The following is an 18,771-nucleotide window of genomic DNA, read 5'->3' as shown; positions in this document are numbered from 1 at the left end:
GGCATGTCCCTAATTGCCACAAGTTTGGACCGACTTTCACCTGATAAAAGTTAATTAACAATATATTCCTCTCATAAAGTTTACCCTAGGAGACAAACCTGAACAATCCCATACAAATTCAGTAAAAAGAAAGCTACAAACCAAGACAAAAATGAGAAAAAACAAAATGCATAACGCAATGCATATCAAAATGATACTTTAAACTACGGAGGTTCTTTAAAGGGCAGACAATGTAGGATGCAGACATGTCCACACTAGATTCTTAAGCTGGTTCAACTAAACGCCAGGAATTCAAAACTGTCATACCAAGCAGAGGAATTTTTTTTATTCTAAAAATATTATGAAAAGATTAATTTCAGATTCCTTAAAATGAGTTATTTTACCATCATACCTTATTACTACCTTTCCATACTTTTTCATAACTTTAGAATAATCTTATTTTCTTACCTTTTCAATTTCTGAGGAAGGTAAAATGTTGTTCCATTCCAGCTGGGCAGCATGATGATTGATTAATGTTGGTATGACATACCTGTCACCCAGCAACTTATTTATCCTTCTAGCATATTTTTCGTAGTATATTTTCTTGTCTGAAAAATCAGAGAGATTCAAAACTACAAGTAAAAATACAAATGACAAGTTTTGAAAAATAATTCACCACAGTACACCTGTACTTTATATTATTATAAACCAATTCTTTGATACACTTCCTTAACCTCAAAACTATTTTCCAATACAGCACTGGACATCTTTAAAATCACACAATAAAATATACCACAACTAAAGAACACTCAACTTGAAAATTTTCAGATTTAAATATTTATGACAATAAGTAGAAAATGAGTGCAAAATTCCACACGGATTCCCAGAATTTCAAATTTGACTGTCTATAATGCTATTTTATCACTGTGTCACTCCATATACGCAATCTTCAGTAATATTTTTTATAGAGATGATTTAACAAGTGTTCTCTAATCTCTTATAAACTGAGAGAGAGAGAGAGAGAGAGAGAGAGAGAGAGAGAGAGAGAGAGAGCGAGAGCGAGAGCGAGAGCGAGAGCGAGAGTGAGAGTGAGAGTGAGAGTGAGAGTGAGTGAGAGTGAGAGTGTGTGTGTGTGTGTGTGTGTGTGTGTGTGTGTGTGTGTGCGCGCGCGCGCGCGCGCACGGTGATGATCCAATACTTATCATGGTATAGTCTTTTCATACATACGGTTAAGTAAACCATTTCATATTCTAAATCAAATTTACTTACTGTGTTTTACTGTATACATTACCAAGCAGTATATTACAGTACTAATTTATAAACAAATATTTCACTTTTGTAAACTATGACTTCAGAAATGGATTGAATCAAAATTGTATTAAAAACGTAAGTTACGAGTATTTTACGAATCAATTTTTACAGTTAAGCCGATAAACAAGAAATATTTAGCAAAAGGTAAGGAGGTGCATGTTGCGTTTATGGATCTGGAGAAAGCGTATGATAGAGTTGATAGGGAAGCGATGTGGAATGTGATGAGGTTATATGGAATTGGTGGAAAGTTGTTGCAAGCAGTGAAAAGTCTCTACAAAGGTATTAAAGAATGTGTTGAGATAGGAAATGGAGTAAGCGATTGGTTTCCAGTGAGAGTGGGGCTGAGACAGGGATGTGTGATGTCGCCATGGTTGTTTAACTTGTATGTTGATGGAGTGTGAGAGAGGTGAATGCTCGAGTGCTTGGACGAGGATTGAAACTGTTAGACGATAATGATCATGAATGGGAGGTAAACCAGTTGTTGTTTGAGGATGATGATATACTGGTTGCAGACTCGGAAGAGAAGCTTGGCCGATTAGTGACAGAATTTGGAAGGGTGTGTGAGCGAAGGTAGTTGATAGTTAATGTGGGTAAGAGTAAGGTTATGAGATGTATGAGAAGGGAAGGTGGTGCAAGGTTGAATGTCATATTGAATGGCGAGTTACTTGAGGAGGTGGATCAGTTCAAGTACTTGGGGTCTGTTGTTGCGGCAAATGGTGGAGTGGAAGCAGATGTAAGTCAGAGAGAGAATGAAGATTGCAAAATGTTGGGGGCATTGAAGGGAGTGGTAAAGAATAGAGTTGGGCTGAATGTAAAAAGAGTTCTGAATAAGAAAGTGATTACAGTATACCAACTGTGATGTATGCATCGGAGTTGTGGGGAATGAAAGTTGATAAAAACGAAAGGTATTTTTCTTCCTTGAAATATGACAAATTCGTAGATACAGTGGTACCTCTACATACGAATTTAATTCGTTCCACAACCGACTTCGGATGTAGAAACGAATTTTCCCATAAGAATACATGGTAATTCATTTAATTCGTTCCTCAGCCTAAAAACCCATAATAAATCCTTAATAAATGGCTACACATCATTACACATAACAATAACATAACTGCATAATATGAAAGAAGCATGTAAAAAAGATAATTATAAAGAAATAATAAATAAAAAATGTGTTTTATTGCCACTTTACCTTAGAGACAGGCCAACGCTGGTGTAGGATTTGCTACGCCAGGAGGAGACGGACGATCGGCGAGAAGGTAGACATGGTGTTAACATGTTCTTTAAATAAATACTCTCTCTCTCTCTCTCTCTCTCTCTCTCTCTCTCTCTCTCTCGTTCTTCTTCACTGTTAGTGTTAGAGACGTCTATTAATTTTTTCTGAGTGAGAGAGAGAGAGAGAGAGAGAGAGAGAGAGAGAGAGAGAGAGAGAGAGAGAGAGAGAGAGAGATTGAGAGAGAGAGAGATTGAGAGAGAGAGAGAGAGATTGAGAGAGAGAGAGATTGAGAGAGAGAGAGAGAGATTGAGAGAGAGAGAGAGAGAGAGAGAGAGAGAGAGAGAGAGAGAGAGAGAGAGAGATTAAACAAAAATGAGAGATTAAACATAAATGTTTTGTGTACATATGATTTTTAAGAGCGTTAACGAGTTGAAAGACAGTTAAATGTAACTAAAAAAACAATATCAGCAAATCTGAATTCCTTTATTAACTAAAACAAATATTGATACAAACACACTCGTGTGCGTATGCGCAAACACACACACACGCACGAGGAGACACGATCGGCAAGGAGGTAGAGATGGTGACTGCGATAACATACCGTAACTTACACTACGGAAATTTTAATCTAACTTAGCTTATTTTTTTTTTTTTTTTATATTTCATATTTTTTAAATTTTTTTTCTTTTAATTTTTTATTTTCATCACTTTCAGTGACGAGTTACGGTATATTATCACAGTCACCATCTCTACCTCCTCCCCGACCGTCTCTCTTGCTGCGTAGCAATTCTTGCACCTGTGTGTGTGTGTTTGTGCATACGCACACGAGTGTGTGTATCAATATTTGTTTTAGCTAATAAAGGAATTCAGATTAGCTGTTATTACTTCCTTAGTTACATTTAATTGTTTTTCAACTCATTGACGCTGTTAAAAATCATATGTACTCTAAACACATTTTTGTTTAATCTCTCTCTCTCTCCCTCTCTCTGAAAAAAAAATAATAGACTTATCTAACACTATAACAGCGAAGAAGAACGAGAGAGAGAGAGATATTTTATTTAAAGAACATGTTAATGCTATGTTTAGAGAGAAACAGAAAAAGAGAGAAGTCTTATTTAAAAGAGCTTGTTAATGCTATCTTGGTTTTCTTTGCTTCACTTTTTTCTTTCTTTCTGTTCATCACGCTGGCCCTTCTCACAAATGATCGTTGCCAACAATCTCTTTGTCCTTTATCCCTATCAACAAAAGGCGTTCTATCTCTTCCAGGGTATTGCTACGATGTCTTGTAATAATGGTGATCCCCTTAGATGGTTATTTGCTTTAATGGCTGCCTTCAGCTTGATGATCCTCGAGATCATAGGCCTATTCCGGCCATATTGTTTAGCCATACAGTATCACTCACATGCACACTGCTCTCATGTTTTTCTATAATTTCTTGCTTCAATTCTAATGAAAGAATTGCCTTCTTCCTGTACTGAAACTTAGCTTCTTAGGCACCATGATTATAGGTAAAATCAAAAAGGAAATGTAGAAAAGGAAGAAAATAAGCACTGTTAATAACAGACCAAACAGAGGACAACCACACGATACACACAAGAACAGAGAACTGAGCACTCGACGCTCAATAACGTAATGTTTACTTCGTATGTAGGAGCAACACTTCGGATGTCGAGGCAGAAATTTGGTCGAATTTTACTTCGTATGTTGGAAAATTTGTATGTTGGGACATTCGTATGTAGAGGTACCACTGTAATTTGTATTTTTCATAGCTATACAAACCTTAGCTATTTAATAGGGTTATTACTTTCGGCGTAGCTGAAATGACGAGCCATTAATTTTTAACAAGGGTTTACTACCCACACCGTTAGTTAGCGGGGATAGGGAGGGTACCTTGCTACCATTCCCCTCACATACCAGTGATTGAGCTCACTTTGTTTGGAGGTAGGACTTCAAGGGGGATAGGGCTGGCGGGCAAGTTTGGTTAAATAGCTAAGGTTTGTATAGTTAGGAAAAATACAAATTATCTACGGATTTGTCATTTGTTCCGTAACTGGAATACAAACCACGCTATTTAATAGGGGTGACTCACTTATTAGGAAGGGTGGACGTCCCAGCCAGTCTGACTTTTTGGCTTTGCCCGGGGGCTCCTTATCAGTGTGTGTTAGCACTCAAGTAATAAGGAGCCCCTGCACCTCGCTAAAACCTTGCTACGCAAGGTCTGCAGCCTACGCAAGCTGTGTGTGAAGGTATGTAGAAGTGTGACTAGTCCTAGAAAGGTGTTCCGAAGTTCTTTAGATGGAAATTTGTGCACTAGGACTTTCCCAATACCACCTCGTCAGGGTATGGGGACGTAACAGTATTAACCTTAATACAGTACTGTACTAGGAACACAAGGGAGCATGGTTTACCTGCAGTGGTTTGAGGTCAGCTATGCAGAGAACCCAGGATGCTGCTTTCCCCAAGAGAGGGGATGATGGAGAAAAGAATAAGGGCCACTCAAACCTTTTCATTCATGCAAACTAAAACCAGGTAACAATGCCCTCAACCTTCTGCTACTTGTCCAATAAGGAGCTTCAGGTTTTAAACCCGCTGCTGTGCAGCCACCACAGGACCGATAGAAAATGTATCGAGTCTCCTGTGGATCACGTCTTGCAGGTAGTGGGATGTGAACGTGTTCTGTCGTTTCCACACCCCAGCTTGAAGAACCTGCGTCACTGAAAAATTTCTTTTGAAGGCCAGGGACGAAGCTATGCCCGACATCATGTGCTCTGGGGCGACGTGACGGAGGAGGGTCTGGATTCAGTGCAAGGTCAATGACCCTGCGAATCCATGCTGAGATAGTGTTCTTGGTGACCCTCCTCTTAGTCCTTCATGTGCTGACGAATAGTGCTGGCACACGAGGACAGGTTGCGGCTTTTCTCTTGAGGTACAGCCTCAAGCTCCTTACTGGGCATAGTAAGAGATGGTCTGGGTCATCGTTACAGTTTGGAGACTAGAAATCCGGAGGGAGTCGAATCGAGGATCCGCTACTCCAGGGTTCTGAGTCTTAGCAATAAACTCAGGGACAAAGCTGAACGTTACCTCTCCCCATCCCCTTGAGTGGGCGATGTCATATGAGAGACCATGAAGTTCGCTGACTCGCTTGGCCGAGGCCAAAGCTAGCAAGAACACCGTCTTCCAAGTCAGGTGGCGTTCTGATGCCTGGCGTAATGGTTCATAGGGAGGTCTTTTAAGAGACCTGAGAACTCGAACCACGTTCCATGGGGGAGGTCTCACTTCCAACTGGGGCCAGGTAAGTTCATAACTCCGTATGAGTAGAGAAAGTTCTAGCGATGAAAAAATGTCCATTCCTTTCAGTCTGAAGGTGAGGCATAAGGCTGAGCGATAACCTTTCACTGCCGAGACTGATAGGCGCATTTCTTCACGCAAATACACGGCAAACTCGGCTATTGCTGGAATAGTGGCATCGAGTGGAGAGATACCCCTTCCACGACACCAACCACAGAAGACTTTCCACTTTGCCTGGTAGCCTGCTACTGATGATTTCCATAGATGTCCAGACATCCTGATCGCAACTTGTTGCGAAAATCCGCTCTCAGAGAGGAGATGCTGGATAGTCTCCAGGTGTGAAGTCGTAGCGAAGCTACGGCTTTGTGGAAGATGCTGGCGTGTGGTTGTTTGAGTAGATTGTGTCGTGGAGGGAGTTCTCTTGGAAGCTCCGTTAAGAGTTGCAGAAGGTCCGGGAACCACTCTGCGTGATGCCATAGCGGAGCTATGAGGGTCATTGAAAGATTGACCGATGTTCTGGTCTTGTTGAGCACCTTCCTCATCTGACAGAACAGGGGAAAGGCGGAAATGTCGATGTTGTCCCACCATTGTTGGAAAGCATCTTGCCAGAGACCCTTGGGGTCTGGAATTGGGGAACAGTACAGCGGGAGCCTGAAGTTCAGGGCCGTTGCGAAGAGGTCCACAGTCGGAGAACCCCACAAAGTCAGGACTTTGTTGTTTACTAGATGATCCAAAGACCATTCGGTACTCATTATCTGAGATACTCTGCTCATGTTGTCGGCAAGCACATTCCTTTTGCCTGGAATGAAGCATGCCGTTAGTGGTATCGAGTGGATTCCGGCCCATCTCAGTATCTCTACTACTAGATGGGATAGTTGCTGCGAAAAAGTACCTCCTTGCTTGTTGATGTAGGCCGCTACTGTGGGGTTGTCGCTCATCACCACCACAGAGTGACTTGCCAGGTACTGTTGGAACTGTTGAAGGGCCAGAAAGACGGCCTTCATCTCTAGGAGATTTATGTGGAGGTACTTTTCTGACTCTGACCAGAGTCCTGAGGTCGTGACATGGCCTCCCCCGGGGGGGAGAGGTGGAGCTGCTTCACTAGAGGAAGCATCGTCATCTCTCAAGACCTGAAGTTGGACAGAAATAATTCGGTCTACGCTACTACTCGACGGTCTCTCGAAAGAGACTGACCAAGTAGGAGCTTCAGAGGAGGTTTGGGCAACGGGAGAAGAGGCCTTGGGTTTTCTTCCTTCGAAGCAACCTTCGAAGGAGAAACATCCCGCTTGGACTTCTTCTCCCGTCGCGAAAACCTCTCCCACTAGGAGGAAGACCACTCCCTACACTCACTACACTTGTTGACACTATCACACCGTTGGTCCCAACATGAAAGAAAAGGGCATGAGGATCGGTCTCGACCACCGACATGAATGTTCCACAGGGGCGGTCGGGAAGACCAGGGCAGGTGCGCATGGTCGCAAAGGCCAACTTCATGTACACAGTCTAAGAAAAAGAAAACAACAAAAAGCATTAATGGCTGCCAAAATGACGGCGAGGATGAGAGTGGACACGTCCGATCACCATCTGAGCCGAGAGCAAAGTGAGCTCAATCACGGGTGTGTGAGGGGGAGCGATAGCAAATTACCCTCCCTACCCCCACTAACTAGCAGTGTGGGTAGTAAACCCTTGTTAAAAATTAATGGCTCGTCATTTCAGCTACGCCGAAAGTAATACCCCTATTAAATAGCGTGGTTTGTATTCCAGTTACGGAACAAAATTTTAAAAAAACTTACCCCAGCAAACAATAATTTAATACTAACAATCCAACTTCAAAATTTTCCCTTTTCCCATGAAGAGGGAATCTTTTCTTATGATTAAAATTCATTTTATATTACATATCAAACACTACTAAAAGATACTGTATGTGTGAGCCTCTCTAAGGGGACTGTCTGCTATGTCTGGCATTTTTTTTTCTAATTCAATTAAAATACACAATTTCTATATATGTTTTAGATATATACAATACCTTCATCATATAAAAAATTCAATTTATTTGATCAAAAATTTTTTGATTTATTAGCAAAAAACAGGATTTTAAAAAAAATTAGTTACATTTTTCTCCACTAATATGACACCAATTGTATTGAAAATACCATCAACTTCTTTATAAATCAAATCATTCTGTGTGACAGACTTTCAATTTTCATTTTTCTTTTTTTTAATGAATTCTTTCTTAATTTTCTTCATCTAAATGTAAAATAATATTGAAATAAAAGAGAAAAAAAGAAAATTAAAATTCTGTTACACAAAATTGAGGGATTTTTATTCCTATTTTCATTGATATCTTTCTCCCTAAAATCAAACAATAAATGAGAAAAATGTACCTAAGTGGGAATAAGTATGTTTTTGAGTTATGAGCTTCCAAAGATTTGCTATAAGTTTTTAATTTTTTTCTTATAAAAATCAAGATAACAGTATTATGATAACCTTACTTTGTAATTTTGTTGTTTATTCCTACATGAAGCCTCCCTAAATAAGGTATTTAAACCCAAGTTTACTACTACACTTGGTGTAAGATTCTCATGAGTTGCTAGCACCCTCTCATTGTTGCCAGAGTTTTAGTTAGAATGTTCCAGCTTTATACTCTTTTTCATGTTTCTCTCTCTTTTTGGTTCTTTTTTGTTGCTCTCTGTTTACTTTTTGTTCTTTCTTTGACTTAAGGTAACATTGGCCTTGCTATAAAGTTCACGAGGACATTGTGAAAACGCAATATACATACGAAGTACAAGGAAACAAACACGCATGTAACGTAACTTTTATACGTCTTTGGAAACTCTGGCTATTCTTCTCGTAGATCGTAGTTTGCATTTACCTACTCTCTACCAATGCCTTCCATCTCTGCCAGACGTACGAGATCTTGAAATATAAGTGAAAAAATCGCTACATAAATTAAAAAATAAACATGCTAAGACGATACTGTCAAAACTCAGTCATGTAGACGACACAGTAAAGATGACATCGTCATTTAAAGACTGTTTTATCTTCATTATTTGTAAAAATAATTGGCTGAAACTTCTGGAGAGCATGTACAACATGTTTCTGCATACATAGAAATATTAAAACGATCTTCAATTTCTTAAAGTTGTTATGTCAAACAATGTAGCGAACGGTCCCCTTAATTATATTTATTAAAAGGATTTCTAGAAAAATGATATTTTAATTATAAAATAAATTTTTGAATATACTTACCCGGTGAATATATGATAGCTGCTGCTCCAGCGGCTCGACAGAAAACACACACAAAAACTCGCGAGCGATCTCTATGAAGGTTGCGGGTGTGCCCACCAGCGCCAACTATCGGCCAGATACCACACATGCATGTAAACAAGCCTTCAATTCTTCTCGTCCCGCTGCGTCTCTATTGGGGAGGAAGGGAGGGCCTTTAATTTATATATTCACCGGGTAAGTATATTCAAAAATTTATTTTATAATTAAAATATAATTTTTAAATATTTAACTTAGCCGGTGAATATATAATAGCTGATTCACACCCAAGGCGGTGGGTAGAGACCAGAGTTAATTAAGTTTACAGCGTATATGCTTAGAGTTTTTGACAGTTATCAATATAACAAAACCCAAATATATAGGTACCTGGTAAGGAAGTTGACTTAGACGATTACTCTGCCTTGTAAGTCTGTCTTCCTCACGAAGCCCAGCGATCCTCTTAGGATGCTGAAAGACTCCCAGGAGCTGAAGTATCAAGGGTTGCAACCCATACAAACAGGACCTCATCAAACCCCTAATCTGGGCGCTCTCAAGAAATGACTTTGACCACCCGCCAAATCAACCAGGATGCGAAAGGCTTCTTAGCCTTCCGTACAACCCAAAAAACAATATTAAAAAAATTTCAAGAGACAGATTAAAAAGGATATTGGAATTAGGGAAGTGTAGTGGTAGAACCCTCACCCACTACTGCACTCGCTGCAACGAATGGACCCAGTGTGTAGCAGTCCTCGTAAAGAGTCTGGACATCTTTTAAGTAAAATGACGCGAACACTGACTTGCTTCTCCAAAAAGTCGCGTCCATGATACTTTGCAGAGATCTATTTTGCTTGAAGGCCACGGAGGTTGCTATAGCTCTAACTTCGTGCGTCTTAACCTTAAGCAAACATCGGTCTTTCTCATTCAAGTGAGAATGAGCTTCTCGTATTAAAAATCTGATAAAATATGACAAAGCATTCTTTGACATAGGCAATGATGGTTTCTTAACTGAGCACCATAATGCCTCAGATTTACCTCGTAATGACTTAGTACGAGCTAAATAGAACTTAAGAGCTTTAACAGGACATAATACTCTTTCCAGTTCGTTGCCTACGATCTCTGATAAGCAAGGAATATCAAAAGATTTAGGCCAAGGACGAGAAGGCAGTTCATTTTTGGCCAGGAAACCAAGTTGAAGAGAACAAGTGGCTTTTTCTGTAGAAAAGCCGATGTTCTTACTGAAGGCATGAAGTTCACTGACTCTTTTAGCCGAGGCCAAGCACACTAGGAAAAGTGTCTTGAGAGTGAGATCCTTCAGGGAGGCTGAATGTAATGGCTCAAACCTGTCTGACATGAGGAACCTTAGGACCACGTCTAAGTTCCATCCAGGAGTTGCCAAACGACGTTCCTTAGAGGTCTCAAAAGACTTAAGGAGATCTTGTAGATCTTTATTGTTGGAAAGATCTAAGCCTCTATGCCGAAAGACCGAAGCCAACATGCTCCTGTAGCCCTTGATCGTGGGAGCTGAAAGGGAGCGAACCTTTCTCAGATGCAAGAGAAAATCAGCGATTTGGGCTACAGAGGTACTGGACGAGGACACAGATGCTGACTTGCACCAGTCTCGAAAGACTTCCCACTTCGACTGGTATACTCTAATGGTAGAAGCTCTCCTCGCTCTTGCAATCCCACTGGCTGCCTCCTTCGAAAAGCCTCGAGCTCTTGAGAGTCTTTCGATAGTCTGAAGGCAGTCAGACGAAGAGCGGGGAGGTTTTGGTGTACATTCTTTACGTGGGGCTGACGTAACAGATCTACCCTTAGAGGAAGACTTCTTGGAAAGTCTACCAGCCATCGAAGTACCTCGGTGAACCACTCTCTCGCGGGCCAGAGGGGAGCAACCAACGTCAACCTTGTCCCTTCGTGAGAGGCGAACTTCTGCAGTACCTTGTTGACAATCTTGAATGGTGGGAATGCATACAAGTCCAGATGAGACCAATCTAGGAGAAATGCGTCTATGTGTATTGCTGCTGGGTCTGGGACTGGAGAGCAATAGATTGGAAGTCTCTTGGTCATCGAGGTTGCAAAGAGGTCTATGGTGGGTTGACCCCAAGTCGCCCAAAGACTCTTGCACACGTCCTTGTGGAGGGTCCATTCCGTAGGAATTACCTGACCCCTCCGACTGAGGCAGTCTGCTAAGACGTTCAAGTCGCCCTGGATAAACCTCGTTAACAGGGAGATGCCTCGATCTCTTGACCAAATGAGCAGGTCCCTTGCGATCTCGTACAGCGTGAGGGAGTGGGTGCCTCCTTGCTTGGAGATGTATGCCAAGGCTGTGGTATTGTCGGAGTTGATCTCTACCACTTTGTTTCGAAGGAGACTCTCGAATTTCATCAAGGCCAAGTGGACTGCCAAAAGCTCCTTGCCGTTGATGTGCATGCTCCTCTGACTTGAGGTCCACAGACCTGAGCATTCCCGACCGTCCAGGGTCGCACCCCAACTCAAATCCGACGCGTCTGAGAATAGTACGTGGTTTGGGTTCTGAACTGCTAGGGAAAGTCCCTCTCTCAAACTGATATTGTCGTTCCACCAATTCAGGCATGCCTTTACTGGTTCGGAGACCGGGATTGAGACCGTCTCTAACGTCTTGTCCTTTTTCCAGTGAAAGGCTAGATGGAACTGGAGAGGTCGAAGGTGTAGCCTTCCTAGCGAGACAAACTGCTCCAGGGATGATAGAGTTCCTACTAGACTCATCCAATTCCTGACTGAGCACCGTTCTCTCTTCAACATCAGTTGGACTTTGAGCAGGGCTTGCTCTATTCGGGTGGCAGACGGAAAAGCCCGAAAAACTGGACTGCGAATCTCCATCCCTAAATACAGTATAGTTTGGGATGGGATCAGCTGGGACTTTTCTAGGTTGACCAAAAGTCCCAATTCCTTGGTCAGATCCAATGTCCAATGAAGATCCTGCAGACAGCGATGACTGGACGAGGCTCTGAGAAGCCAGTCGTCCAAGTACAGGGAGGCTCGGATTCCCGATAAATGGAGGAATTTTGCTACATTCCTCATAAGCCTCGTAAACACGAGAGGAGCAGGACTTAGGCCAAAGCACAGGGCCCGAAACTGGTATACCACATTTTTGAAAACAAACCTCAGAAACGGTTGGGAATCTGGGTGTATAGGGATGTGGAAGTACGCGTCTCTTAGGTCGAGAGAGACCATCCAGTCTCCCTTTCTGACCGCTGCTAAGACTGATTTAGTGGTCTCCATGGTGAACTTTGTCTTCGTAACAAAGACGTTGAGTGCACTGACGTCTAGCACCGGTCTCCAACCTCCTGTCTTCTTCGGGACTAGGAAGAGACGGTTGTAAAACCCCGGTGATTGAAGGTCCGAGACTTTCACCACCGCTCCCTTCTCTAGCAATAGAGACACTTCTAGGTTTAGGGCTTGTCTCTTTGACTCCTCTCGGTACCTGGGAGAGAGGTCGATGGGGGAAGTCGCTAGAGGAGGTTTGCGTACAAATGGAATTTTGTAACCCTCTCTGAGCAACCAAACAGACTGTTGGTCTGCGCCCCTCTTCTCCCAGGCCTGCCAGAAGCTCTTCAATCTGGCTCCTACTGCTGTCTGAGGCTGTGGGCAGTCAGACTCTGCCACGTGAGGACTTGGCTCCTCTCTTCTTTCCTCTCTTTCCCTCGGCACGAGTACTTCCCCTGCTGGGAGCTCTGCCACGAAAGGGCGGAATAAATCTGGACGCCGGAGTGTCGATCCTGGGTCTAGCAGAAAAGGATGTAGAAGGAGTCCCTTTGCGAGCAGAGGACGCCACCAAGTCATGGGTGTCCTTCTGCACGAGTGAAGAAGCTATGTCCTTAACCAATTGTTGCGGGAACAAAAACTTTGATAAGGGAGCAAAGAGCAGTTATGATCTCTGACAGGGAGTAACTCCTGCCGAAAGAAAAGCGCAAAGGGACTCTCGCTTCTTTAAGACTCCCGACGTAAAAGAGGAGGCGAGCTCATTGGAACCATCGCGGATGGCTTTATCCATACAGGACATAATCAGTAAGGAGACATCTCTATCAGCCGATGAGATTTTCCTACTTAAGGCTCCCAAAGACCAGTCAAGGAAGTTGAAAACTTCAAAGGCTCTGTATACGCCTTTCTGCAGATGGTCAAGGTCCGAGGAGGACCAACAAACCTTCGAGCGTCTCATGGCTAGGCGGCAGGGAGAGTCTACGAGGCTTGAGAAGTCACCCTGGGCAGAGGCAGGGACTCCCAAGCCGAGAACTTCTCCCGTGGCATACCAGACGCTCGATCTAGACGAGAGCTTTGACGGAGGGAAGGCAAAGGCCGTCTTCCCCAAACTCCTCCTGGTTTCTAACCAGTCGCCTAAAAGTCGTAAAGCTCTCTTGGAAGAGCGAGAGAGCACTAGCTTTGTAAAGGCTGGCATGTTAGCAGGTAAGCCTAGAGCAAACTCAGACGGTGGCGAACGAGGAGCAACAGTGACGAAGTGATCGGGAAAAAGCTCCTTAAAAATTAACATGACTTTCTTAAAGTCCATTGATGGAGGAACCGTTCTAGGTTCGTCTACATCCGAAGGATGATCATCATGATGAGGGTCAGCAACGTCCTCATCTGAAGGATCCTCATCTGACAACTGTTGAGAAACAAGCAAAGGGGTTGGCAATGCTTGACACGCAGCGTCCACACGCACTGGTGCATTAGTAGCGGACCAGGACGCTACGTCATGTAACTGCTTAACAGCCTGTGAACTGTCAACAACAACAGGAGCGGGAGGACGCTCGACGTCAACTCGAGACTGTTTTGACTGCCTAGACTGAGCAGTCAAAACAACTCTAGACTGCGGTGGTTGACGCTCAGCGTCAAAACAAGTCAACTCCGCTGGTTGGCGAACGTCCTGAACGTCAACAAGAGCATTAGGAAGTGGCTGAACATCCATATGCGGCTGAAAGTCAACACGTGACTGCATCGAGTGAGGCTTTACAAAGCGTGACTGACGTGACTTAGCTACGCCAACGTCAACAGGACGAGCAAAGGCTCGTTTGGGCGGCTGAAGGCCAGGATCTCGATGAGTAAAGCGGCGAGGATCATCGCGAACCTTATCGGCAGAATAGTCTTCCATAAGGGAGGCGAGCTTAATCTGCATGTCTTGCAGTACAACCCATTTAGGATCAACGGGAATGGGTGCGGTAAACGACGGGGTTAACGTCTGAGACGGCACAACCTTGCCTACACCAAGACTCTCTGAGCCTGTGTAACGTTGTTGCTTAGGCGGCGAGCAGTCTTCCGATGACTGCAAAGGGTCAGAGCTGTCCCAATGGCTACAGCCAGGACGCTGGACCTGTCCTGAAGGGACAGACTTTCGCTTAAGGGGCCTAGAAACCTTGCTCCACGGTTTCTTATGCGAAAAGCCTTCGGATGACGAGGAGAAAATGGTCTCTCTCGTCTTATGGTAGGGGCGATCTTGGTGAGACACGCCTGATACCATAGAGGGAACATCTGTTCTCTGATCAAGGCCTCTGGAACCCATAAGTTGTACGACATTACTTCTCCCCTGGGCTTGGGAGCTTGCAAGAGGTCTCGGACTAGGTGAACGACAGGCACGAACAGACGAACCCTCGGTCGCAACACTGTTCACAACACTTTGCGCACTAATCACTTTCCCACGATTTTCCGCTGTGGCACTCTGACACTTAAGCTCTTTAACGTCAGCCATGAGTTGATTACGATCTGTTGCTAACGATTCCACTCTTTCACCCAAGGCATGAATGGCACGTAACATGTCTCGCATCGATGGTTCCTGAGTGCCAGTAGGGGGTTCAGGCACAACCACTACAGGGGAAGGATTAGGTTCAGGGGCATGTGGAGAGGAAAAATCTACTGACCTAGAGGAACTCCTCTTTACCCTATCTCTCTCTAGCTTACGAGAATACTTGTCACATTCGAGCCAATCGAATTCCGAAAGGCCCACGCATTCCTCACACCGATCTCCTAATTGACAGGTTTTACCCCGACAATTAGAACACACAGTATGTGGGTCGAGAGAGGCCTTTGGAAGACGCCTATTGCAATCCCTAGCATTACACTTACGAAATCTAGGGGCTTGTGAAGCGTCAGCCATTTTGAATTAGTCAAAGAAAGTCCAAAAAACAATCCAAGTCATCAACATTAAATCTGTCCAATAAAGAGTTCAAGAGTTTAAGTTGAGGAAAAACACCTGCACTGCGAAAGCTCAAACCAAAATGAAGTACTTCACCAAATATGTTGAGAAAACTCCAGGTTATACAGCGAGTATTGATACGTCTTGTCGTCAAGGTCGACAGAAAAGAATTGAAGGCTTGTTTACATGCATGTGTGGTATCTGGCCGATAGTTGGCGCTGGTGGGCACACCCGCAACCTTCATAGTGATCGCTCGCGAGTTTTTGTGTGTGTTTTCTGTCGAGCCGCTGGAGCAGCAGCTATTATATATTCACCGGCTAAGTTAAATATTTAAAAAAGGTTTATCACTGAATAGTTTACATGAGTTAGCTATAATTTTAAGGTGTACAGTATACTGTACTAGTTTGCTTTTCTTTACTATTTAACTACTATACTCATTTATATTATCATAAATGCTATACTGTACTGGATAGTATGTTATTACAACACCAATATACAGTATACAGTACAATAGGAGAGGTGAAATGGAATGAGAAGAAGCAGAGATTAAGAAAGGCGCACAGTGCAGTAAGCCTAACCGAGTTGGCGCTGGGAAGGTCCACGAAGAATTGAAACCGCAACGACAGAGACCTGACTGTACCTCTACACTCTTTGCAACCAAATACAAAAGTGGCGTGATCGTGATATAGTTGGACAAACAGGTGGCTCCCCCACTACCACCTTCCTGCACCTACCTGGTTAAAGAGTCAATGGCCGTTCCAGGTTGTGCTTAAGACACAATCCTATTTAAAGGGTGATGGTATATATGTGTAGGAACAAACTTAAATTTCAGAAATAAAATATAAAAAACCATCATTTATGATGCATTATCATTACCTTTTGATAACTTTGAAGACTCAAGCGTAAATTGCTTTGAAACAAAAGGCCGACTATTTTGAGTACTATAACTTGTCAAAGATGATTGAGATGCAAATTTTCGTACAACAGCACGACAGTGTCGGGGAATCCAAGGTTGTGCGAGAACCTTTCTTAACTTTTGTTTCACTTCTTGATGTATCACTGAAGCCTTATCTGAAATGGATGACATTAAAAAATAGATGTATATCTTGTAGTCTAGCAGGTCTACTAGTATTCACTCACTTCTTAAAAAGCAACAAATGATACATCACTCATAACATAATCAAAATGTTTGAAAAGTGTTACTAATGACCCAAAAGCAATTACTCTTCACAAGTGTTATGAACTCTCAAACGTAAATGCATGCACATCTGTAGAGGAGTCATTTTATTTACCCAAAAACAAATATTATACTAAAAACTATAATACAGAGACTGTGGGATACACTACTACTTCACCAAGAAAGTGATGCTTTGAAATACTGTACTCCAAAGGCAATAAAAGATATAAAAAATCTATATTAATTACTGTAAATAGAATGTTAAAGACAAACCTTATATCAAGGGATAATGAAATATTATTAAAACAAAGAGCAAGTTCACCCAGCACCCTAACACTGTAGTATCTACACAAACGTACTTCATGCATACAGCCACTTGTACGTTTCTCTTCTGATAACAACGTACCTTACAGAATTATATACAGTAATGTGAGGTGATAAAATAAATCAAACAACATTTGTGATCACCTGATATGGATTTTATATGAAAGGGGACTATCTGTTGACTTCTGAAAGTCGTAGGCATTTGTTAAGCTATGCATACCATAGGCCAAAATTTAACTCTAAGGGTACTTGTACAATAACGATTTATGAATAATTAAAGCTACGAAGGATCTCAGTCCCCATTGTTTTTATTGGTTGAGAACTGTCCTAAACAAAACTTTGCATAATTGCTTAATCATGCCACTTGCCTAAATCTAGTGTCCAGTCCAACAAATAAAAAAAATGGCTGTTGCACCCCAAGGAGGGGAAAGAAAGAAAGAGATAAAAAGGGCCAGTTGATCTTATTTCTCATTCTAGACTTATGTCCCGACCACTACTTTAGACGAGATGTTTTTTGTCCTGTGAAGAAGATAGGTTTGCTGCACCGAGTTAAGGATACAGGTATTTAGGGAACAGTGAAAATACTCCCCAAGGTAATGGGAAGTGGAGGTACTGTAGTCTGTCATTACCAGACCTTTTGTTTTAAAAAAATGCACCCTTGACAGGTTCTTCCAGAGAGCTGGGATAGATACAATATATCCGACTTCATGCGCTCAAATCCAGAGCAGTTCTTTGGTCTCCTCAATAGCAGAAAAAGTATGTCTAATTGTCCCACTAAGCCAGAAAGAAATACAGTGTTCTAGGATCTCTTCTCTTATTCCTTTTGTTATCGCAGGAAGAGTCCCAGTGTTCTCTGAGGAGAGGAGGCCAAGTCTTCATGGTCCCAGCTAGTCATTTCTTGTTAGGAATAGATGGAGGACTTGAACTCGTGAACGGCTGGGTTCTAGGTCCTGATCATGAACTCCTGAACTAAGGTGATGGGAAACTTCCTATCCTTCAAAATCACTTGTGAAACAGGAAAAGTTTGCAATTTCTTATTTGCTTCGTCAAGGATAGGGTAATTTCAGGAGGAACTGTGGAAAATCATCAATAACTAGATGGAGGAGCTGGAAACGGAGCTAGAGATCTGGACTTGGCTGGAGGTGGCTCTTGTTTAGGTGATTTCTGAAGATTCTTGTCCTTCTCTGGAATGTCTTTACACTCACACTAAATTTCTGATGTATGAGATGATGAGACTGCTGGAGAATGAGGGTAATAGGAAACATTTCCATGTTCCGGTGAGATAGATTCATAATATGAGGGAGAAGAAAAGGAAAGGTCAACTTCTTCCTGAACAGGAGAATAGAAAATTCTCTCTCTCTCTCCTTTAGCTTGTATTCCTTGAGAAATTGTCTGGCTTTTAAGGGGCAAAAACCAGGGGATCGTCTATGTCTATGAACTTGGCGAAAAGATGCAGAACCAAGTCTCAAATGCTCAAGAGCTAACTGAGCACTATATTCAAGTTGTATGGCAGGTGGAATCACCTGCAAAAAACAGGGATATGAATCTGCACGCCGTTTTCTATCACTATCACTATCCAAAATGAAGAATCTTTTTTATGGTCTACAGGATAAGACCTGTAAGACATGGACCAAGCGCTACCATCCTCCAGAGGGGTTACAGGAGGAGAATGTAAGATTCTGTAGGAGGGTTAGCGTCTGACCTGATAAGCCGAAGGGCGAACAGTAGGATGGCGCGTTCAATCACATGGCAAACAACAGGGGGGCACGCAACAGTGGCGGCACATTCAACAGGTACGTGCGAGTTGATCACTATGCAACGTTACTTCCCTATAAAGGAAAACTGAACCTGTTGGACCCTAAGGGGTTACAAAGAGGTCCAAGCACACTTTGGGCTTTGAAAGGGAATACTGTAATATGTTCCCGCAAAATGAGATGGGGGCATACATGATGAATAATGGTATACAGGCAAAGAATGCCGAAAAGTACACATTGGAGTCACACGTACAGGAGAAACTTCTGGAATACATCCTGACAGATGGTG

General features: G+C 42.6%; 1 protein-coding gene across 3 annotated transcripts in view; it reads right to left on the bottom strand.

The window, feature by feature from the left end:
• The window catches only part of LOC137645675 (coiled-coil domain-containing protein 22 homolog), a 159,547-nt gene that overhangs the window by 115,783 nt on the left and 24,993 nt on the right, over nt 1–18,771 (bottom strand). For all 3 annotated transcript variants that reach the window (XM_068378519.1, XM_068378517.1, XM_068378516.1), the window contains exons 4-5: nt 16,104–16,298; nt 448–587 (exon numbers count right to left, since the gene is read on the bottom strand). In XM_068378519.1, coding sequence (XP_068234620.1) covers nt 448–587; nt 16,104–16,298 — 335 coding nt within the window. The remainder of the gene's footprint in view (nt 1–447; nt 588–16,103; nt 16,299–18,771) is intronic.

This window comes from Palaemon carinicauda, chromosome 8 (assembly GCF_036898095.1).
Source record: "Palaemon carinicauda isolate YSFRI2023 chromosome 8, ASM3689809v2, whole genome shotgun sequence".
NCBI lineage: Eukaryota > Metazoa > Arthropoda > Malacostraca > Decapoda > Palaemonidae > Palaemon > Palaemon carinicauda.
The sequence above is the reverse complement of the archived record's forward strand: the minus strand, read 5'-3'. Positions and strand labels throughout refer to the sequence as shown.